Below are 24,079 nucleotides of genomic sequence, written 5' to 3' on the forward strand. Positions count from 1 at the left end.
ACACCAAACCCTCTGAATCTCTCGGATTACATCTCAAACACACGCACAGACCGAAAGTGACAAACTGGTGCAATCCGCTTTGAAACTGGTTGTGATGGTTCTAGTCGTCTCCCACAGGCCAAAAGTGAACTGGAACTAGAACCCCAAGGCCTGTTGGTTCTCCTTTAGGCACATCAGCCCATCAGGAGTCGGGCCAGAGTGACACAAAAACAATGGACAAAAGCAAAAGCCAGCATTTAAAAACTTTATTATCAGTTTAACATATTTTGATCTTCTCAAAAAAACAAAAACAAACAAAAAAAAAAACCTACTCGCGCTTATCCACCGGGCTGCCCTCCCTCCCTGGCGTCCACTCGTCTGATGGCTCTTCCAGAGGGAGGTCTACATCGGTCCTTTCATTTTCTTAACGCTAATATTATCTTTCAAACTTGATAATACGTCAGGAGTCATCAGTCCGTATGTTTCAAAATCCGCTTCACGTTAAACATAGGAACGATACATACAGAGCAACGTGGAAGCTCGGTTCCACGGCAGGGTGTGGCGTTCTCCAGCTCCAGACTCAGACACACACTGTGACGAGTGGGGAACACGTACTGGAGATGAGCTCTGTACACAGAAGAGAATCTGCTCGATCTGATGAGTGCGGATCAGCGAGTTCAGCTAAAACTGTCCATTGTATTTCTATTCTGTACAGTTAAGGCAAGAAAAACAAACCAAAAGGGGGAAAAATAGACAAACTGAAAGAGGGATGGTGATCATTTACATTATTTACACGGCATCCAGTGCCAAACACACACACACACACACACACACACACACACACACACGTAGCCTCTCCACAGACACACACACACACACACATAGCCTCTCCACAGACACACACACACACACACACACACACACACACACACACACACACACACACACACACACACAGACCCTGTTTACACCTGGTTTGTATTGAATGGCACTACAAAAAAGGTCTAAATCACGGTATAATTAAAACTTAAGTTTGAGTCATTTGAGATGTTTCAGTGAACATATTTCTGTAGCAGTAATTATTCTGTGACATCACTTCTCTAATAAAAAACACTTTTAAAGTAAAGATTTCTTTCGCAAAAAATAAAAACTAAGCTGAGAAAAATGAACGTACAAGCCTGTCAACACGGCTCTCTTCAGCTCGGCCAGCCCGGCGCTCAATTTGTGTAGCATTCGAAATTCAGCAAGTTCGGTTCTCATTAAGGAGCTTTTTTTAGATCCGATTTTCTGTTCCACCTTAAACGGAGCAGCAATTACATTCTGGCACCTGCACAGGCCTGAATGTACCTGCTGCACCATTTCAGGTGGGACGAGAAAATCTGAACAAGTCGTCACTTCAGCGTCTCGTGCCTCGGGTACACTCGGCCCTCCGACCTAAATCTGGAAAATCTTAGTCGTTCACTCTTCAGTGCCAGCCGGTCCACGACCGTCGTCACCGAGTGCGTTTACGTGCCCCTAATCCAATAACTGTAGAACATCTGATTTGGTCAGTAATCCAATCAGCGCCTTTACATGCACTTGAGCAATCAGATAATGGGGAAACTCCAGGTCTACAGAATCAGCCAGCCAATAAACTCAGATGTGACGCACGGATTTACCCGGAAATATGAGCATTCGTCATGAAGCGCCGCTCCAAAAGTGTTCTGCTGTAATGCGGCTGGAACCGGCGTCTGACTTTACGCATGCAGACTGAGAAATCCGAAAGAAGTCAGAGTTCACAAGAACCCAGAAATCCGACGACTGTGGAAAAATCCAGCCTCTTCATCAGGTTTCTTAATCGGACCGTGCTGTTTACATGACTACTCGAATATTCGGATAAGTGCAGAAATCTGACACTTTGGGCTTAATCCCAAAAGGACGGCTGTTCCTGTGTCCACTGCCTTGAAAACAAACTGAAGTACTTTAGATAAAACGGCAGGAGACCGAGGAACGGCGGCGGTTTCATCCGAAACGAGACACCTGTCCCGACTCTCAGGGGCCAAGCTTTAGTTTGTACGCCGCGTTTACTGGCGCTTATCCGTGGTGTAGGTCTTAAATATCAGAGAACATCCACATTAAAATTTAAGTGTAAAGCCAAGATGCAGTTAAAACGCTCAAACCACTTCAGGAGGAGCCGCATTCTAACCAGAGGCTGCTCGAGCGTGAAGGCATCCGCCCGGGTGAGTCCTCCCTCCGCTACTCCACACGTAGATCAACGAAGTCCCCTCGGCTGCTGATACTAAACAGAGGCACATAGTTCAGGACCGCAACGACCGATGCAGGAGGCTGGTTATTTTACACGGCCGTCTTGTAAACACTGGCGCGAGGAAGACGGATTAACGTGACTATATTCTGAATAGAAAACGAAAAACTAAAAACACCACAGGTGATTGGCTGATTGGCTGTATATGACCAGATTTGCATATTGCCCCACAAACAGAAATCACACCTCAATCTAACTGCATCTTGCTGGAAGCAAAACAAAACAACCAGGTGTAAAGAGGGCTCTCGTAGCTTCACTCTGCCAGGAACAGTCTGAAAAGAGTGGTCTACTGCAGCGGTCTTCAGAGTCCTCCTCATTTTTGCTTTCACTCATTTCCCAACACACCTGAAGTCATTAAGAGGACTGACTACCTCGTACAGGTTCAACAGGAGCCAGGTTACAGCAAAAACACGGAGCGGCTGAGGACTAGTCCGAGAAAGGAGTCTCTTAAAGGAGAGAAGAAGAGGGAAAAGCATGTATGAGAGAAACGACAGAGAGAGGCTTCAAGGTTCAGTCTCGCTCAGGCTGGGCGAATGGCATCTGATTCCTGGCGTGAAGTCTTTATATCCATTGGCCACCGGAGGGCAGAATGGAGCTTCAGAGCAGAGGCCACGCCCCCGAGAGAGCTGTTGAAACAAGAGCAGAAAGAAATATAAATATAAACATAAACAAAACCGTTTTTACTTCCTATTCGCTCGGCTCAGGGGCCAGATATGATCTCGTAACGAGAACGTCTGGGAAATTTTGGTGGGAAGAAAGATGGATCATGCCCTCTTTTCAGAAAGGAACCCAACACCATTCGCCAAACTAAACAGGCTGTAAGAAGCTTCACAGACCGGCTGGAACAAAACAACATTAATACTGATCTGGAGAAACTGACCAAACTGAGCTGAACCTGATATTGGCTCAGTTTTACAGCTCAGTCTGATTTGGTCCGACTCTGAAGATCAGACACGTCTGGCGAATGGTGTTGGGTTCATTTCTGGCTGATTCCAGGTTGTTCAGCTGTTCTTCTGTCACAGCTGCCGACTGAAAAGCTGCTCAGTGGTGACGACAGTTTGGGAATTTAGTGTCAGGAGCTGGAGAACGAACTGCCGACTGAGCAGCGAGTGGGCGGAGCTCGTTACTCTGACGTAGCAACAAGCTGCTCGTTAAGGAGCTCTAATTAGGAGGAAGGAGCTGAACATTAAAACATTAAACGCTGCGTTTATTAATTTCTTGCTTTTATACAACTTAAAGTAACACTGAAGGAGTGTCATCGCCAATAACATCACGTCTGTGATGGAACCAAATCACACATTCCCTCGTGCTCCACTGCTTCGTGTGTGTGTGTATAAAATTTACAAATAGTTAAATACGACAGAAGTATTAACACAAAAATTCATACACTTCCATATAAATACTGAAAAGAACATAAAAAAAAAAAAAACAAAAAAAAAAACACCGTATGTGCAAACAAACCTTTCCATAGCCCTTAGGAAGACGACGGTGTCTTACCTGATCTTCCTGCTCGGGTCCTGAGGGGTTTATAATCCACATCTCCTGCGATGCTGTAAGCCGATCACATCGTTGTGGAAATCTACCTCCTCCTCGAGGAATGAAACTGACGACCGCAGTCTCTGGGATTTAGTCCACGAGAACGAATGTGGAATGGCTGGAAGTTCTTCCTGCATCCGAATCCAAACATTCATGTTTCTGACCAGTCTAAAGGCTCAGGGCTCAACAACTGGCCAAGCAGTTTTTCCCCCACACACTAAACTTTTTTCTGAAAGGCAATTTGAAAATATTTCTCTCTCTATTATAAAGGGGTTTTTTGTCAAACATTCAACCAACCATTTTTCTGGAATGGCGTAGGATTTTCCTTCATTTGACAAAGGACAAAGTACAAGTCCATCTCTCCAGAAACGGAGGCTCTGAGGCGAGAGCGAGGCAACCTCGTCCTCCTGAGGAGCGCTCAGCTTAATCGGCTGCTTTTCTCCGTCACTTCCTCGTATTCCTGCTCGATAAAGTGTGTTTTTCTTTTTCCATTTTGCAAAAATATAATCCAGGATCGAGAGCGAGGACGAAGGGCAAAATACGCTTAAAGCCTGGATTGCTTCCTCTAGATTAAGTACCGATAACTCCTCGGCCCTCGTCTTCAAGAGTCTGTCTTCTCGTCTTTTGTGAAGAACTGGGCCGAATTCAAAAAAGGTACAAACAAAAACATTCGAAGAAAAAAAAAAAAAAAAAAAAAAAAAAAACTAAAACGTTTGTCAGAAAGTAGCAAAAAGCCAAAAATAAAAATTAATTTCAGCAGATCTGAAAGAAAACAAGGATTAATCCTTAATTTCTCTCTCGGAAAAAAAAAACAAAAAAACATCTAAATTCAAAATTTGTCAAAGCAAAAAGAATAAATAAAAAAAAAATCCTTAATTTCTGTCAGAAAACACAACAAAAATAACCAAACATCAGTACGTCTAATGCTACACCCCGCAGGTTCTTGGCTCTGTAGGCCATGCTGTAGACCCTCCTCGGGTCCGGCGGTCCGGATGTGCCGTGTTCCTGCTGCTGGAGAAAACTTATGGAAGAAACAGCAGGAGGAGACACTCCGCATTCTCACGAACCACCACGTCGTCTTTCCGTCTTTCTCCCGGCGGTCCTTCGCGCGAGTGGAGAGACGGGTGGAGTCTGGCCTCCGTCATACACTTTGCTTTGTTTAGGAATACATTCATTTGTAATATACTTCCCAAAGAGGCAAAAACAACGAAAAATAAAGGAATAAAACACAGAAAAAAAACAAAAATACAATAAGGTAGCAGCCTCAAAAGTGCTCCAAATTATACAAGTTCAAATACTTTTTATGTAACGATAAAAAAATAAATCTTATCGTTTCTTTTCTCCCCCCCCCCCCAATGAAAAGAGTAACACAAGTCGCTTTCACACCCACGTACATCCAGATCACAGCGTCATGGCGAATGGCTGGACACCAGCCATCAAACCAGCACACACATCCGCACTCGTACTGCGCAAAAGGCAATAAAGTTCACGTCTCGTCCTCGCCGAGAAGGACCCATGTCGAGAGTTAAATGGAGGGGGGGGGGCAAAAAAATGACAACAGGGGGATTTAATAATGCAGTTACAGTCTTATGGTGTTGGAAAAACAGAAAAGCTACACTATAAATATCCAACACGCTCCCACAGACCCAAACTGCCTCCGAAAACGGAGGCAAAAAGGCCGATACAGCACCACAGACAGAACACGCAAAACACCGCCCCCACAGGCCGTGGGTGGAACTGCAGCCACGGCCTCAGAGCGCTGGCCACGCGATGTTTCACCGTTCAATCCGAACCTATTTACAAGTGAGCTATCGCGCACAGTCGCCTCTCACGCACGCACACGTTCAGCCTTTAGTATACAAGCTCGACCAAGTACAAAACCTCCACTGAACAAAATAAAAACATGGCATTTCTTTTATACACGTCCGTAATAAACTCTGTGCAGACTTTTCTTCACATTACCACACTTGCACTCGATTACAATCATACTAACCAAAAAAACCTAATCTAACCTGTTTTTTGTTTTTGTTTTTTTTTTAAACAAGTGCAAATCTTCAAGTTTTCAAACTCATATTTTTATAGCTTTACCTTTCATAAGAAAAAAAAAAATTACAACAGTGTTTGTCTTTCAACAGGATTTCTCTCTCTCTCTCTCTCCCCCACCCCTCAACCACCACCAGCCTTCCAGCTGGGCGCTCCGGACCTTCCCGATGCGTGTACGCTCGCATTTGTATACAAATACTCTACACATAATATATGCAACAATGTATTCACACGTTTTTGCATTATATATATATCTAAAAAAAAATTCACACAAAATTTCAAATATTGAAACTCTGGTAATAAAGTGCAATAGCTTAGTTTAAGGTGCTTTCTGAAAGAGGTGTGAAACACACCGCCCCCTCCGTTCCTCCCGTCATTCACTCCTCTGCTGGGTGATGGAGGAAGAGAAAGTAAGACAGAGAGACAGAGGAGAAGAGAGAGAGAGGGAGAGTGTTAGACGTGTGTGGCTCGCCCTCTCTCTCGCTGAGCAGTGCACATTCATCTGCTAATTTGCTCCAGGTTAAGGCCTCAGGTAGACTCAAGTAGGGTTTATTTTCTTCTTCTGCTGGATCAGTAATCCTCCACCGCCTCCATCTCGCCCAGCATCATCCGCTCGCTGGAGCCCAGGAACGAATAGCCTGCCGGACAGAGACGGTCAGTTTCAGTACAGCGGAGAAAATGGGGCTCAGACACCACAGGAAATACTATGAATGGCAAATGACTGAATAATTAAAAATGCAATAATAATAATAAATAATAATAATAATAATAATAATAATAATAATAATAATAGTTTTTAAACCAAACACAAAAACCAGCAATTTAATTCGAACACAAGTGTAGCTGATCTTGCACACCAAACAATTTTTAGGACATCCAAAACACAACAGTGAGTGTTTACATGCACTCAATAGTCGTAATCAGATTTCTGCAGTTATGATCCGATTCCTCCAGAGCAGGTAAACCCGCTGATCGGATTACTGACAAATGTGATTTCTGCGTTTATTGGATTACTAAGTGCATGTAAATGCGCTCAGTTTTATTCGCCCTCTGTCCAAGTTTTGCGAACTTTGGCCAGCAACCAAAAACTCAGTGACCAATCACAGTTGCTTCTGCTGTTGGCATGGCGACAACCAAGAGGACAGAGCAACTGTGTTGCATTAAACAGAGCTTGTTCACAATCGCTAAAAGGAACAGAATCTCCAAAAGTAGCACAAACTGAACTACAAACATTGAGGCAAATGAGGAACAGCTCAAGATTTTAGTTTCTGAATGAAGCCATGAAGCAGTTCACGCCACCGTCTGTCCGTTCCTGTACCTCGTAACTCAGCTCCAAGGGGCAAAGTGACACTTAAGAAACAAGGGGTAAGGGGTAAACCTAAAAAATGGGACAGGGCCCAACTGTAGACATCATAACCATCACCTTACTCTCTCAAAATCACCAAAAACTCTGACACGCTTCCGTTTTCAGCCAAACTGATACAACTGTAGTCTGAAACGCGTTCACTGATGAAGCTGGTATGGAGCCCAGCAGAATCAGAACAGCTCTCCTACATGAAGCTCTTACTCTGACGTGCTGGCTTATGTTGAGAAACAGTAAAAAGTACCTTACAAAAATCCGAATGTCAAATCAGACTGAAATGATTATCCCTACTGTGAAAGATGGCCCACTGGCCCACTCACCAAGGATGCTGGGATCGGAGTGCAGCATCATGCTGGGTTTCTTCTTCATCTTTGCCGCCTGACTGTCATACATGCTGCTACTTTTATTCACATGGGCTGCCTGGAACATGGACTGTGAATAAGTAATGAATAAATAAGTAATAAAGAAGGTGCAGCACATTTCAACAGCACCAACGCTCAATAACACAGGTTCTACATTTAGGAACTAAATGATCTGCTATAGATTAAAAAATGGGCACAAACATTTCCGGAAGGGAAACTAACAGAATAACATGCTTCAGAAAAATAAAATGTGGGACTTTCAATTTTCTGAAAACTACAGTTATTCACAGTCACACAGCAAATACCACTGAGAGGAGGACCTACCTGCAATGGGAAGTTCATATTCAGCCCGGCAACCTCTTTCGACAGCTACGGAGAGAAGATTCGGTTTGATCACGGCTTTTTAACTCACAATTCAAAGCACTATAAAAGGTGTTGTTTCACCAAGATTCAATTCTACTGTTCGAGTTCGTGACTCTTTACAAGCGAAATCAGAGGGAAAAATAATTAACGAGCTTTTCTGCTTTCCTGAAATGTTATAATCTGTTTTATGTCCTATTCTATAAACCATCTATCACACAGGGCAGATAAAGCAAACGTTCAGCCCCTCCCTCACCTGCTGCTGCTGTCTCTGATGGTTGGCTTTCTGCTTGGCACGGCGCTCCAGGAACTGCTTGGCGAACTCTTTGGCTTCAACGGTGTCGCCCAGATATGAGCGGATGAAGTCGTGCACCTCATAAGGCGACTCCACCTCCTTTAGGTACGCCACAATGGTGGCCACTGCAAAAAAACAAAACAAGAAAACACACAAAAAAATGAATAAATAAAATAAATTAGTAAATTAAATCTCTCCAGCAGAGGAAAAGTAGACAGCAGAGATCATAATCAGTTCCTAGCCTTTGGCTGATAACTGAGATAACGGGCTGATGGACTTAAGCTGGGCAGATGTTACGTACATTAAGAAATGTTGCATGATATTTTTTTTTATTTCTGTTTTCCTGCTTCTTCTTTATTTACGCATTTTCTTTACAAATCAATCAAATCTACGAGATACTCCAGGACCAGGACTGAGAAATTCTTCAAGTGACCAGAATTTCTCCAAAATGTCATAAGAACTTGAAGAGCTTTGGCAAGACATTCGCGCAGGCTGCGGATCGTTTTGGGTCTGCGATATTACTTGTATTTCGAACGTGTTTATGCCAGAACTCAGAAAACGCCCAATGGTTCCAGAGAGCACGTGTGCATTACCATCCACAGAGGAGGAGCTGTTGGCGGAGGTGTTGAGAGCGTGCAGCATTTGTTCACACCACGTGGTGAAGCCGTCCTGAGGCTTCATTCCCTGCAACAGCTTCAGCAGACGCTCCTCTTCCTCGGTCCTCTTCCGACGATTCAGCATGTATTGCTCACTAGAGAAAAGACATAACAACTTAAGACGATTAGGCCTCGTATTTTATTAAACAGCACAGCCTTGAATATTATGTGTAATCCAAACATCTTGCACTCTCATACTGACCTTTTCAGAGTGCAACATCATGTAAAGAACACTGTAACTAGGCCTGGATATCATTCAAAGTTTTCAACACTGATACCAACCAGATATGAATGGACAGCTCTCCTAATTATTGAGTTTAGGTGTTGCCAACAGGTTTGTAAAATAATGCACGTGCCATGCATTCTCCACAGTCCAACGCTGGCAGCAGAGTGGATCGTACTGAAGGGCTCAGTGACTTTAAATGCTGGCTTTTTCAAGCCAGTCTGTGAGGTTGCTGCCCTGCTAGATCTGCCCCAGCCAACAGTAAGTGCTAGGAGCAACAGCAGCTCAGGCTCAAAGCAGTGGACCTCACAAACGCACAGAACAGGCCTGTCACACAAGTGCACACAATTAGTGTGTAAAGAATGCCTATCCTCTGTTGCATCCCTCGCTACGGAGCTTCCAACTGCCTCTGGAAGCAACATCAGCACAAGAAATGTGTGTTGAGAGATTCATGAAATGGGCTTCCATGGCTGAGCAGTTGCACACAAGCCCAAGATAACTTTGTGAAATGCCGAATTCTTGTGTAAAGCTTGTGTAAGATATTAATGCCCATGTCTAACAAGCTCATATAGGTGCGAGTTGGGTGTCCACATACCTTTATCCATATACTATATCAACTTCAAAGCCTAACCAACCACATTCCTAAGACCTTTTCCTTAAATTACAATCCAAGTGTGACTTTAACTAGAGATAAGTGTGAGATGCTGGAACTGGGTAATTTCACTAACTGCAACAGATTACAACCAAATCTGAAACTTTCCGATAGGGAATGTAATCGGATTCAGGCGTTTACACGGATATTATTCTTCTATTTAACAGATTATTTACAGGATTACACAGCTTCTACACGCAGTTCACAAGCTCCATATCCTTAAATGAAATGTCCCCACCTTAAACTTCTTAAGGCACCACTTGACAATAAATGCTTAAATTAAAATTGCAGGTTTTGCGATTTGAAAACTGCACTCCTTCAAATGGCAATTTCTTTATATTTCAGCCCTACGTTAACATTAATAACAGGCTTGTGGAATGTAATTTAGACAGGCACGAGACTTATCGCCTTACGCTTATGGTAATGTACTGACACGTGGTATTGAATTACATCAAAATACTTTCTATACTGTAATACTGAAGTATTCAGGCTGGCACCATAAAACGCTTGAATTTTGATACCCAGCCCTAATTATTCATCTTAAACAGTGATAAAATACAGTCTTATCAGTTCTACAACAGCTAAAGCTAATATACAAGCACAGCTTCAATGACTAAAAACATGCTGTTTAAACTACTTCACAATAATCACAACTGTTAGAAACGCATACCTGAGTGAGGGGCTGCTGTGGCTGTTCTTCATGCCCATGTTACGATGGTTGGCCTGGTTCTTCAGCGCCTCGTCCCACATGCCCATGCCTCCGGCGCTGGCACTGCCAACTTTTCCCTCCAAACTCGGCCCTGTCCACATGCCCACAGCGCTGTCACCCCACTGACCCATCGCCAGCTGCAGACAGAAAAGGGGAGACATTTTTATAACAAAAAGGTACAAGGCTCTATGATCCGGATCCTAAAGGTTTCATGGTTCTAGCTTGAACACACTGACAGGTGAAAGAGGTACATTCCACCGCTGACTTCATTACATACAGTCGTCTATGCATTTACCCTCTGCTGTTGCTGAGCTCTCTGCTGCTGCTGCTGTTTGTGCTGTCTCTCCGCCTCCAGCTCCAGCAGACCCATGTTCTTCCCCTGAGCTTTGCCCAGTGACAGAGACCCTGCCTGGGCACTGCTCCAGGCGGAGCCCCCTTGCGCCGCCTGCTGCTGCTGGCTCTGCTGGAGCAGCTTCATAAGGAGCTCCTGCTGACGACACTGCTGCAGAGCACAAACATCCATGCAAGAACAGCACTGTTAATATAGTTTTCAACCAATGATTATAGAGAAGTAGATCATATACAGTCAATTGCTCAATTTTGTCTGCGAATGTAGCCTCTCGCTCTCGTTCCACAGCTCCTGGGTTCCAAGCTGTTGCACTGGTGTCCCACAAGCTCTGTACAGCGCAGTCTGACCAATTATCAGCTACATTTGCTTGTAAATTATCCTTCAGACTGGATGTACTTTAGTCAGAAATAAACTCACAGCACTGCAGTAGAAATAATATATTTTTTAATCACCTGGCACCCAGGTGGGGGAATGAACTCCCACTGGCTGTCTGAACAGCAGAGTCTCTGGCGGTCTTCAAACGCAGACTGAAGACCATCTCTTTAAACAGCACTTAAATGAGCATTGAACTATAAGCTGCACTTATTTTATTGTCCTGCACTCTGTATTGTATCTTATTGTTATTGTATTGCATTGAATGGCTCAGAGTTCTGCGTTCAACTCTGGTTCTTTTCCTCTTGGTGTCTGCAGTGACTGTTTCTAGCAGTATCTGAGCTCAGGTCCGTCTTTTCCTCTAAGCTACTGGTAACTAGCAAAGATACTTTCTCTGGATTGACAAAGCACTTCTTGTAAGTCGCTCTGGATAAGAACGTCTGCTAAATGCTGTAAATGTAAATGTCAAGAAAGCCATTTATGGAAATTGCCATTAAATCCTGTATTAAAAAGACAGCTACAGTCGCAGAATCAGAGCAGCTCTGAAGGGTGACACTAGGAAACGCTGTTAACGGTAGGGGTGGAACGGTGCGGGTGGAGGACCAATTCTCTGCAGCCAACGTTGGCGTTTGGGGGCAGTCGTGGGCTGGAGGTTAGGGAACCAGCCTTGCAACCGAAAGCTTGTCAACCAACAGTGCGTGACTGAAGTGCCCTTAAGCAAGTCACCTATCCCCAATTACTTCCCGGGCACCGTGGACAAGGCTGCCCACCGCTCCAGACAAACGTGCTCACTCCCCCACTGTGTGTGTGTTCACTAGTGTGCATGTCTGTGGGCGTTTCACTGCACGGACGGGTTAAATGCGGAGGTCAAACTCTTCTGTGTGCAAAAACAGGTGGCTGATGGTTCTGAATTGTAATACTATTCTAAAAAAAAATGATTCGGTCTATCGAGCCGAACACCGGACCCCGGAGTAAGAAGTACAAAGTATATTTTAGTATTAAAATAACCGCCCACAACATTTCCCATACTTGGCGTTTAATCAGACGTTCAGGTGAAGTGCACTCACCTGCTTCCTTCTGTACAGCTCCTCCTCTTCTCTCCTCTTCTGCTCCTCCTGCTGCCTCCTCTTCTCCTCTCGACGCTTCCGTTCCTCTTCCTCCCTCTTCACCCTGAGTTCAGCTTCACGCCTCTCTTGCTGGAGCTGACACGCACAGGTGACCAGACAAATCCGATTAAGCAGCACATACGATGGAAGGAAAATAAAGATGAAAGAGACGTTAATAACAGAAAAAAGAACATTTGTTTCAATATAAACCACTACTGGACAACGTGAGGAGGAGAATAATGACAGCAGTAGTAATAATAACAACAATAACAAGCATTTACTTTCTGCAGCTGCTCGAGAGTTGGACCCTGAGGTGAGTTACTCATGGTTAAGTCCCACAGACCGGCCTCGCTGCCTGTAGAGACGGTTTTAGAATCAGAACCACTTTATTCTGTCTTGGTGAGTGCAAACATACGACATACTGAACAGACTAGACAAGCAAACAGACAACTAAGAAGTATTTAACTATTGGGGAAAGCTTTAATACAAAAATGATAAATAGAATAAAGAATAAGAAAGAAGCACAGAGGAGCTAAAGAGAAGTGTGAACATCTGTATACATACAAAAACGTCTGCATATTCAAGTCTGATGGCAAACTATTACACACAATATTACAGAAATTTAACATCTGTACAGCTGTGCAAGCAACGTTATCTTAGAGGAGTTGCTGTAATACAGTAAGGAGGTTTGACGGGTTTGTTTAAGTCTAAAGGTCGGTAATGTTTACCTGGCGGCTGTGAGGATGAGGTATGCATGTCCCACATGGGCCCTCCTTCCGGCACAGACACGGACCTGTTCATTGCAGGCAACATCCCCGAGTCCCCACACCTAACACACACACACACACACACACACACACACACACACACACACACACACACACACACACACACACACCAGGGAAAATGAAAGGAATTAAAGGCTGAGTCACAATTACTCTGAAGGAAAATTTACACTCATTTCTAAACTGCATGAGCAGTTTTCAACCACAGACTTCTGGAGAAAAAGCTACTTCAGGTTTAACCTTCAGAGCAGAGCTTCAGAGAGCAACACTGACGGTCCCAAAGTGGAGGAAAGGCTCATTTTAGCCGTGTCTAGGCAAAATATTCTGTACTGCTCTTCTCAACTCAGCTATAAATGAATTATTACAGCAGCAGCAGGCCATATGAAAGATTTAATGTTTTTAGGAAGTCATCTTGCTTTCTAGCAACCAAAATGTCTGTTTGAGTGCTGTAAAGTCAGCAGTTACCTGTTCAAGTGCTGGAACCTCACATGGAGCTGCTGGTAGAGGGCAGCAGTGGCCGCCTGCTCCAGCTGCTTCTTCAGGAACTCCTGATCCATGTTGCCCTGAAACAGCAAATAAACCACCACATAACACCAAATACAAGCCAAAGTAAAGCACTGATCTGGCTTTATGTACTACATTTTACTACAAAGGCTCCCTTTAATGACCTGATAGTGTAGTGGACTGGCAGAGCATTTGTTTATACCAGTGTGAATGTAAAACACACAAAGCACGTTCTTCTGATATTAATTGCCGAGTGCTCAAATTAGTATTATTACCTACTTTTGTTATTATTTTTATAGCTTGCACTGTATTAATAACACATTATTAACAGCGTTACAAACGATAATAACAACAGTTTGGTATTAAACCTTAAACGAAGATTCTTCCCGCGTCGAACGTTTCCACTCAGTCTTAAACGTAATTACACTGATTGATGGTAAAATTTATGTCCACTCATTTTTTACGACCAGGTTTGACTGCATGCAACTTTGATTAAAAACAGCCAATGTGTACAAGCCTCTCTCTCTCTCACCAGAAGGGGAGGGGGTGAAGGTCCTGGAGAGAAAGGCACGCGTCCCCACATCTTAATAACGTCTCCCAAAGGCTGAAATCCCTCGTCACAGCCCCTCTTCACCAGCAGGGTCATGGTGAAGTAGCCTGCCTGGAACCACTCGCACATCTCCACTGGACTGAAAGGGCCTGGGGGAAGAGCAGAGAAACTCAGAGGACCTCTCCATATTTAAGAGGCTGGAAGAAAGACCTCCCCAGCAATGCAAACTCTAAAAAAAACAACCTGCTGTTAAAAGCTATTAGCAGAATAACTTAACCCTTTTCCCGACGTTTCACATGCTGCGTGGCACTGAGTCCAGTTAATTAGGCAGGGCTAATTATGCTCTCTTGAACTCCTGGCACCATCAGGATTTAAACTAAATTTCCTGAAATGGAGCAAAATCTCAAATACACGCCAAACGGGAGCCTCTTCTAAACCTCTTTAATGGAAGCCTGCAGCTGGAAAGTGTCCTTGAAGATTGACTCAATATGAAAAGTTTACTGAAACGTAATTTAACACACAGCACAAGCCCTAATTAGAAGTTAGTGTAGGAAAGCACACAGATCAGGACATTCTGACCACCTCCCTGTTTCTGCGCTCACTGTCCAGTTTATCAGCTCCACTGACCGTTCAGTTCCACTCTGTAGTTCTACAGTTACAGACTGTAGTCCATCTGTTTCTCTGATACTCTGTTACCCTGTTCTTCAGTGCTCAGGACCCCCATGGACCCGGTACTCCTACCTTGTCGGTCCACCTTGTAGACGTAAATTCAGAGACGTCATCTGCTGCTGCACAGTTTGTGTTGGACATCCTCTAGTTCTTCAGCAGTGGTCACAGGATGCTGCCCACAGGACGCTGCCCACAGGTTATTTTTGGTTGGTGGACTATTCTCAGTCCAGCAGTGACAAATGAACGGTCAGTGGAGCTGATAAACTGGACAGTGAGCGCAGAAATGAGGAGGTGTTCAGGATGTCCTGCCTGAGTGATGTAATTGTAGATAAATTGTCGAAGTTGATTCGCTGACTGCAGCCACAGTGAGGGTGAATGTGACCGTATCTTTCTTATTAATGTAATTTCTTCAATATATAAATATTTTTTTTAAACGCGCTTCTTTAACTCTGGAAACCAATTCTTCATTTTGCCCACAAGATTTATTGGCTTGGAGGCTCAAACGATCCGTGCAAATTTCATTATCAGTCTAGTGGTCAAAAGTCAGGAGTAAACAGGATTAAACTGGAGATCTACTTCAAGTGGAAAAATCTGACTGTGCTATAGTAAAAACACAAGTCTGAGAAGCATCTGCTTACCTTGGATCTCTCCTTGAGGGTCTTTGTAAAACCACTTCATGGCGGACTCGTGATTCAGTGCCAAGGCGCTGGCGGAGTGAGAGAGAGGGTGTGCGGCTGGGTGGGAATGTGCGTGCGAGGCAGGGTGGGAGTGTGTGTGAGCGGCGGCGCTGCGGCTCTCTTGAAGTGCTTGCGTGAAACACTCCTCTTCCAGAGAAGTGTCCTGAAGAGATGCAACCATCTTCTCTGCCTCCTAAAACACAAACAGAGCCCACAGGTCACATTCACTGCGCTGCCGAACGCGAGCGAAGCGCAGCGGCCGAGTTACGATCACGACGGAGTGTCTGAGCACCAATCTGCGGTTCAGCTGGGCTTCGTTTTAAAAGGGTCCCCAAGGTCCACTTATAACATTCCTGTGGGTTTATATACCGAAAGAAATGAGCCATCGTTCATTTTTACAACCTTTCTCTATCCCCTACAATTAAACTGGCTGTTTTCATTACTGGTCAACAAATAAATGGATAACATCTGTAAGCAAGTCGGCTCAGAAAAACAATTCAAAAAAGACTTTTTTGCACTGGACTGTATGAACTTGGGAATAAATGGTCTGTTTTGAAACTCATTCTCTTCACATACTTCAGCAAAACCCTTATTAGAAAACAAACATATGGACCCCTTAAAGCAGGGGACTCCACGCAGTGTCTGTGTTTACGTGCAAAGATTTTTGCCAATCTGATTGAACACAATCGGATTTCAGATTCAGGCTGAGGTGTTTACGCTCACTCTGCTCAACAATCTGACGAAAATCTTCGTTTACACGACGACTACAGGTAATCCGACACAAGAGTGAGCGTTACCATGACAGCGAACATCACGTGAGGTCCAGTCAGAGAGAGATGAGCAGCAGTGAGCAGTGCTTGTGCTTTTAACTGCTTTAAACTGACGTCAGGCTCAGAGAAACGTCCTTCACATGCACTTAGAGGAAGACGTCGTGCTCTGAGACACACAAGCTGGACGTCCGTCCCGCCGCCGTCTTTTAAAGCTCAGAGTATGAAGCTCGTCTCCTCTGCAGACCAGTTATAACCCTTTCGCTGTGACGCGACGTGCATGTGCAGAACGTTCTTACACCTTCCGATAGGGAAGAGGCGGATTCAGGCGTTTACACGGATATTATTCATCTCCTTAACGGATTATTCAGAGGTTTACCCACCTCGTTCAGGCGGATAGAAATTGTATTCCGATTGGCCTCAATCGGATTAGTCTATTCCGATTGAGGTGTTTGCATGGACGTATTCTATTCCGATTGAGCTATTAGTCGGATTAATAACGGATTCAGGCGGCGTGTAAACGTGGCTGATCTGAAGGGAAAGTTTTTCACATTTTAAGCAGTTAAATTAAATGCAAACAGAAAGTCATCTAGACTGGTTTGATGTGAAACGGTTTACTGCAGAGAAACGATGACAAACTGCCCTTGTTGCTTTGTTGTGGTAATAAGAAGGTGATGATGGTGGAATAGTACTTAAGATTTTCTTTGGGGACTCCTTTGTCTTACAAAGCCACGTATTTACCCCCCTGAAACGGTTTTCGGGCCAAAATCCTCTCAAAACTCTTAAAACTTAAAAACAGTGTCTCAGGCATCAGGCAGTGAATTCATGACCATCTCCTGTAGGAACTTTCTGTGAGGAGCTTTTAGAGGGACGTCTGGTTCCCATCACCACCACTGAACAGCTCTGAATGAGATTTTTTTTTAGATTTTAAGGAAAAAAGTTTTATTCCCTGCCAAGTGTTTTATTTCCAGTGTTCCAGCCTAAGAAGCATCCGTTTCCATCCTGCCACTCGTGTGAAACGCATGGCTTTGCTCAAAGCAGCACCAACAACCTTAACCATCTAAAATGGAGGCAGGATGCAGAGCCTCACTGACCTGCTGAAGGTGCTTCATGCCGTCCTCCTCCTCTGTGTCTCCCCCTGGTGGTGGGAGTTCAGTAACAGCGGTGGGGGGAGGGGAGGCCACAGCGGCCGAGGAATTCTGGCTTGGCTGACTGCTGCCCCCTACTGGAGCTGCATCTGAAACACAGAAGCGTTCCTTGAGCTCAGAGATGATCCGGGTGAAATCCGTATTATCCTTCGTTTACGGTTTACATTAAACTGAACAAACAAAGCAGAATTAAGCTTCATGAAGGCTGTGGCCACTTTTTAACCAGGCCATGGCCAAGAGAAGCATGCAGCACGGTCAGAAATTACATAAGTGTTGTGTGTTAAACTAGTGGCTAAAACCTTCAACTACTTGTTGACTACATTAACCATGAGCTCCAGCGCACAACTAAGGAGGCAAACTACACCAAATCTGTTTTGGCCGAAATGGGAAAATTGTGTTTGATCTAATTAATTAATTTTTTTGCTGAACTGCTTGTTTAACCTCTTATGCTCGTGGGTATATATATATATATATATTTTTTTTTTTTCTAAATTTAAATGCCCAAATCTTAAGGCAAATTATTCAGTGACTGCATGAAATAAATGTATTTTTTTTTTTGTTAAAAGCTCCTCAAATGAACAAAATGTAGGTTTTATGATCTCCACATATCACTATATGCTTACAGTTTACTCTTTGTACGCCGCTCTTTGTGTTGTTCTCTAAAAGTGATGTTTCCAGAGCAGATCACTGAAGAGTCGCCGTCTGTTTATAGTTTAGAGCCCAGATTTGGGAAAAACGGGTCGACTTTCAGTAGAAAAACAAACTGAGTTCAGCTTCTTTTATTATAAGGGTTTAAAATGACGTCACCGTCTATTAGACTGGAGAGAAGAGCTACAGCCTCACACGACGCCCAGCTTCTGAACGGAGCTTATGGAATATGAACGTTATGGAGAATATAATGAAGTGCGGTTTGGGACCACCGGCGGTCCTGAGGAGTTAAAAAGGTTAAACAGATCTGAATACCTTCACCAATCTGGAAGATGGGCTTTGAGGGGAGCGTAATGGGGGGCAAGGGTGTCTCCTGTTCTGAGGGCTGCATGGGGGCAGGAGCAGAGGCTGCAGGAGAAGAAGCCTTCATGTCTCCTCCTTCCGAAATGACTGCAAATTCAGCATCTTCTGCACAGAAAGACGCAGGAATGAGAAAGACGGCAAAGAACAGAACTTATACTTCAAAATAAGTCAAATTAATCAATCATACTCCTCAAATCCCAGGCTTACTACATCATAACGTTTTATCCTTTAACTATAATACAGGCTGGCTGTGGTTCTGCAAGTGTGTAATAAACGTTGAAACAAATAAAAATGCAGAAACGTTTTTACTGTCTAAAGTTTGCCAACACATTGTGGACGCACTGTAAAAAGACTTAGGCTATTTTTATTGGAGTACGGCTGGATTGTTCTGGAGCTACTACAAACTGGCAAGGAACGCAAGAACATAAGATGCTCCAACTCACCTCTCTCAACAAAGCAGTCCTTCTCCTGGCCAGCCTCCAGCTCCTCCTCTAGAGCCTCGAACTCCAGCTCCTGGTCCTCAGGGATGGCATCTCTCGACGTCTTCTAAGGCATACATAAAAGGCATCAGAATGATGAGCACAGTAACATTACACTTAATCCACACACAGTGACCTCACCATAAGCTGCGGTCACTGTTTAAGACTTCCACCATAAGCTGCGTTCACATTACAAGCCTCACTGCTCGAATCCGATCTCTCGGACACGGCGGTTCACACTGGTTTAGGTCAGTGACTCAAGTCCGTCATTAATGTGATGAACCGGACTGAACTGACCCTCATGAGCTCCTCCTACTCAGTGATGTCACGTGACTGAATCACCGCATCATCAGCACAAACTAACGAGCAGAACGAGCTTCGCTGAGAAGATCATTAACTCTGATCAGCTCTCAGCTTCATTATCAGAGCCAGACGGAGGAGAAAAAGGTGAGATGAGCTGCTTTTTCCACCGTTTACGGGCTTTAACGTCTGTTCGGCGCTGTTGCCATGGTAACGCTGAATGATGGCACAGCGCAGCGGAGAAGAAGCACCTGAATTCCGACCTGAGCGTCACATTAAGGCCACACGCACATACGTATCCCATCTAGGGCCACATATGAAAGCGGCTCAGGTCGGATTTGAGAAGATCAGATTTGAGTCACATGAGAGCAAAAAAATCTGATTTGTGCCACTTCAGCCTGGGAATGTGATGGTAACCAGAGGTGAGGCCGGTTTTACTCAATTTTCATGCAACTTTAGCTGCTTAAAACGGCACTCGAGTTGCACAGTGACAAGGATCCTGCACATCATTTGAAACTCAGCCGGTTGTAGGCATCTCGGCTTCAGGTTTCGCAAACAATCAAAAAGCTAATAACGTGTGATTATGTTGACAGACATGGCATCAAACCACTGATTTCACCAGATCAGTAGAGATGAAAACGAAAGAGAAGACGGTTTACGGGGCCGTGGAAAATCTAAACCAGTTGCGTGTTGGTTTCACTGTGGAAAGCCGGCCTTAAGTTTTCTACTGAGTGGAGTAAGACAGCACAGCCAGCTGAGACGGAAAAAAGGGAAAGGAGGTGTTTGACCCACCTTAACACACATGAAAGCCCCCGTAGAATCGAAGGTGCCCATCTCTCCCTCCTCTTCATCGGTGCACCACTCGGGCAGCCCATCTCGGTCGTCCTCTCCTCCCTCGCTTCCAGACCTCCGCCGGCTGACATCTCCATCTCGGAAGTCAAAGTCAAACTTCCTTCTCCGGCTTTCTCCGCTTCCGTAGTCTCGCCAGCCGGCAGATCGTGGACCCCCGTCTTATAGAGCAGAATTATATTAAGCACGAAGAAAGAAAACGATATGCGCACTTAATTCTTGAAAACACAACTCACACAGTTAAAAACTTAGTAAACGCTTGAGATCGCTGTGCAATGCAAGTCAAACGTAAGTGTTCGATTCTGTATTTTAGGCTCAGGTTTGATCCAATATTCTTCGTTTTACTTCAGAGCGAGTGGTGCCGATTCCTGTCTCCTCCAAATAAACAACATTTTCCCTCACAACATCTTACATGATGTCCGTGTTTACTGCAAACTTCCTGAGAAACAGCGAAGTAACGTTAGCAATCAAACTTTCTTGGCAAAAATCCAGCCCAAAATGTACTGAATATTCACCAAAACCAAAACATTTCACACACATACCCCCAAAGAGGACCCCAAAGAGGACCCCAAAGAGGACCCCAAAGAGTCCCAACTGAATAGTACATGGAAGTTTCGGGGACTGGGAGACTAAACGACTTCAAAGTAAACTCGGTGAACGACGTCTTTCTGGAAATGAGTGAACTATCGACTAGTCATCACATCTATTTTAGACCTGAACATCAACACCACCTTCTTTTTGAGGCTGCACGAGTGACAAACCCGTACAAACGCACACGGCGGTGTGAAAAGCTCCCGACCCGACGCCTCTCAAATGATTGTTTCAGGCTTTACAGCCTGTTTTTATTCTTTGTGTGTTTAACTTTTCATTCGACGTTTTTAAGTATCCCATTTTAACTTCTAATTCGATTTTTAATTTATAGATTTTTTTCTTTCAAATCATGTTTTAGTTGTGTTTTTAATTTCCATTCTCGTCTCTGTATTTTCTGACCCTTTCTGTTCTCATTAGAGAGGCACTTTCAATGCCAGCAGTGTATATAAATAAACCTGAAGATTTACCAAAATAAAAAAGACACATGCATCAACCAGTGACCCCAAAGTTTTAGAAGCATCCGTCACGAAAGTATATTCTCTATAATACACAAATATGACTCCGTACTCTCTCCAGCCATCTTATCTCAGCCTATAACTCTGCGTGCACAAGTCTGTACCGTCACGCCGGACGCCTGCCACCCTCCAGCTCCCCCCCGGCTCTCCCCCGTCCTCCTCTTGCTCCTCACGGAGGGTGCGCCAGTTATCGCTGTCGGAGCGAGCGTAGTCCTTCCTGCCTGCGCCGCCGTCCTCGAACCCGCCGCGCACCCCTTCCCGCCGCAGGGGCTTCTCGAAGCGCCGCTCGCCCCTGAAACACAAAACAACGAAGACCAAATATTCACTAAACAGGGTAACAACTCACAACTCACTTCCTCAAAATACACAAACCTGTAGCTCTGCGAGAACGACAGCAAACGTTTGGGCTGCAGCAATTACCTGATACACTGAGCTCGCTCTTCATTTAAATAGCCGTTACTTGGAACTACAAAGAGCTCCATAACAGCTCCTGCGTTAAATTAGATTTATTATATTATATATAAGACGCAGTTATGCTATGCTGACTTCTACTGGGGCTGAAAGTTTAAAGTTTTCCTGACAGAAAAAAATTTCTTCTTACGCTGTAATACAAGTTACCATAATGCCATTTTACTCCAGGTCATTTTGGAACATTTCTACCCATCGATTTATTATGAAATCCTCAATGTAAACAGCTGCTCTTGTATTTAAATAATATGAAGATACTTGGTTTCCTTTGGACAATGACTCTTACATAGTGGAGCTTCAACTACAATAATAATAGTTAGTTGCAGCCATCAGAGGCATAACACAGCGCCTGCCACAAACCTGTCGTCCCAGCTTTGGCTGCGGTGCATCTCTCGGCTGCGGCCAAAGCCCAGCTCCTCGTCCACGCCTCTTTGGTAGAACCCTCCCTCGCCTCGTCCTCTCCCTGCAAGCAGAGGCGTGAAAACGTGTCGTAACACGTCCTTACAGCAGTTTGCTCAGGTGCCTGGGTGTCTGCGTAAGAGGAAAAACTCACCTCGCCCTCCTCGGGCGCTCCCACGGCCTCGGGACACGCCGGCCGGAGCTGCCCCGCCTCCTTTACCCATGAGCCTCAGCACAGCCACACTGTTCACAGACATGGAGAAGTTCCTCTGCGGACAGAAAAGGGGTCACAGACCACTTGACTGAGAGCAACATACACCAACATTAGCAGCGGTTTAGTTCCGACCTGCATCTGACACACTTACACCACACGAACAGACACAACTCGGCCAATCAATCAATCTCGGTGCTGTCGGAAGAAAACCTTGTATTTCCATTTTTGACATTTTTCAGTTTTTGACATAATTTGAAAGTGTCTGTTGTTCTTTACATTGTTTGCCAATTTTATAATGAGTGGCCTAAAAGAAATGATCCCAAAATGACATGGGAAAAATTCTGGTATTTATATATATAAACGACCTGTAACCCAAGTTTAATACCTTGTTTTACTCTTTTTCTTGAGTGCCTTACTCTCCCTTTGCTGCTGTAGCACAGTGGATTTCCCCAGTTCTGGGACTAATAAAGGATTACTCCGCAACATTTACACACTTACAGACCGGATGTTTGGCATGCCTGTTTAAGTGTGAAAGCTGGGTGCGGTCTCAGCGAGTCGAATACTGCGTGGCGCAGCCGTTTACCTATTACCTCCTGCTTCTTACCCTTTCTAATTCATACAGGGTGCTCCAAAGACATTAAGGATGCACAATATCTTTATAATATCAGTCTCAGCAAATAAATAAACATTTAAAAACACTATAAAAACATTAAAGCGCTACACTGAACGCTTTCATACAGTGTGCTATAGTAAAGCTGGTTAAACACGTCTAATTGAGCTCTTTCTGTAAATAAGCACACACGACATGTCCACTATATGCTCTGAAGATCTGCCATGACATTATTAAAACCCTGTCATATTTGAGACTTTCGGGTTTCACAGGGGTGTCGATCAAACCAAAGACCTCACCTGCTCCTCCTCCGTCAGTGGCACTAAGGCCAGGGGCTGCTGTGGCTCGTCCTGCAGGATAGCAGCAAACTCCTTATCCTGCATGTCCTCTGGGACCTAAACATCCAGAGACAGAGTTAATGGACAGCACTTAAAGCCCGGGCTGCAGATCAGCGCTGCCCAGCCGGTCTCCGTCCACGAAGCGTCGCCTCTCACCTTATTATCTTTAATATAAAGTGCTAACATCTCCTCGCGGCCATAGCGGTAGTCGGCCAGCTTGGACTTTGGCATTGCTGGGGAAGGAGGAGGGGATGTGATGCTCCCTCCTCTGGATAGTGCACGGAGCCTGAGAGAGAGACAGGAAATCTTAGACATCCAAGTGTCGCATTCAAGTGCCCTTAACTCCAGATTACAAACACAGTCCTTTAATGGTTTAATAGGTCTTTTATTTCATTTCAGCCAAAGATTTATCTGTGCAGTGTTTTACTTACTGTCGTGAACGCGGGTAATACCACGATATTTCACTAACGTGTTAGACCATATTCTTTCCTGAGCACACTATGGATGTCTTAAGTGCATAAAGAGCACTAACCAAATAAAAATAATAAGATCCGATCACAAAAACAGCTTAGTGTGATATTAGTGTGTGTTGCTCACCCCCATACAGTCAAATAAGCTTGAATATCCTCTCAATTTACACCGTTTTGCTGGTTTTCTGAGCCAAAATAATTCAACACATCCTGTACGAGGACCTTATCTCTTCTATTTATTTGCTGACTTTATCATATTGGGGTACAAAGGAACATACAATGCAACGTTTGCCCCCGTTATGTTTTATTCTTTACGTTTACATTTACGGCATTTTGGCTGACGCTCTGATCCAGAGCGACTTACAGTTTGACCATTTTTACACAGGGAGGCGAAGGTGGAGTTAGGAGTCTTGCCCAAGGACTCTTAT

The 24,079-nt window shown here is 44.4% G+C and overlaps 1 protein-coding gene across 4 annotated transcripts in view; it reads right to left on the minus strand.

Annotated features, from left to right (window-relative positions):
- Positions 1 to 211: 211 nt before the first annotated feature.
- Positions 212 to 24,079, minus strand: part of gigyf1b (GRB10 interacting GYF protein 1b) — a 28,336-nt gene continuing 4,468 nt past the window's right edge. Inside the window, exons 4-26 of one of the 4 annotated variants that reach the window (XM_037547394.1) lie at positions 23,338 to 23,467; positions 23,143 to 23,238; positions 22,174 to 22,288; positions 21,981 to 22,083; positions 21,257 to 21,444; positions 19,990 to 20,207; positions 18,862 to 18,961; positions 18,371 to 18,520; positions 17,354 to 17,496; positions 15,454 to 15,685; positions 14,129 to 14,295; positions 13,558 to 13,655; positions 13,036 to 13,136; positions 12,589 to 12,662; positions 12,269 to 12,403; positions 10,776 to 10,982; positions 10,442 to 10,617; positions 8,834 to 8,991; positions 8,202 to 8,365; positions 7,910 to 7,954; positions 7,544 to 7,655; positions 3,779 to 6,498; positions 212 to 2,907 (exon numbers count right to left, since the gene is read on the minus strand). In XM_037547394.1, coding sequence (XP_037403291.1) covers positions 6,431 to 6,498; positions 7,544 to 7,655; positions 7,910 to 7,954; positions 8,202 to 8,365; positions 8,834 to 8,991; positions 10,442 to 10,617; positions 10,776 to 10,982; positions 12,269 to 12,403; positions 12,589 to 12,662; positions 13,036 to 13,136; positions 13,558 to 13,655; positions 14,129 to 14,295; positions 15,454 to 15,685; positions 17,354 to 17,496; positions 18,371 to 18,520; positions 18,862 to 18,961; positions 19,990 to 20,207; positions 21,257 to 21,444; positions 21,981 to 22,083; positions 22,174 to 22,288; positions 23,143 to 23,238; positions 23,338 to 23,467 — 2,980 coding nt within the window. In that variant the 3' untranslated portion in view covers positions 212 to 2,907; positions 3,779 to 6,430. Of the gene's footprint in view, positions 2,908 to 3,778; positions 6,499 to 7,543; positions 7,656 to 7,909; positions 7,955 to 8,201; positions 8,366 to 8,833; positions 8,992 to 10,441; positions 10,618 to 10,775; positions 10,983 to 12,268; positions 12,404 to 12,588; positions 12,663 to 13,035; positions 13,137 to 13,557; positions 13,656 to 14,128; positions 14,296 to 15,453; positions 15,686 to 17,353; positions 17,497 to 18,370; positions 18,524 to 18,861; positions 18,965 to 19,989; positions 20,208 to 21,256; positions 21,445 to 21,980; positions 22,084 to 22,173; positions 22,289 to 23,142; positions 23,239 to 23,337; positions 23,468 to 24,079 lie in introns of all 4 variants that reach the window. The other 3 variants (XM_017723939.2, XM_017723940.2, XM_017723938.2) reach the window with 3 other exon arrangements.

The sequence above is a fragment of the Pygocentrus nattereri genome, chromosome 18 (genome assembly GCF_015220715.1).
Source record: "Pygocentrus nattereri isolate fPygNat1 chromosome 18, fPygNat1.pri, whole genome shotgun sequence".
Taxonomy (NCBI): Eukaryota; Metazoa; Chordata; class Actinopteri; order Characiformes; family Serrasalmidae; genus Pygocentrus; species Pygocentrus nattereri.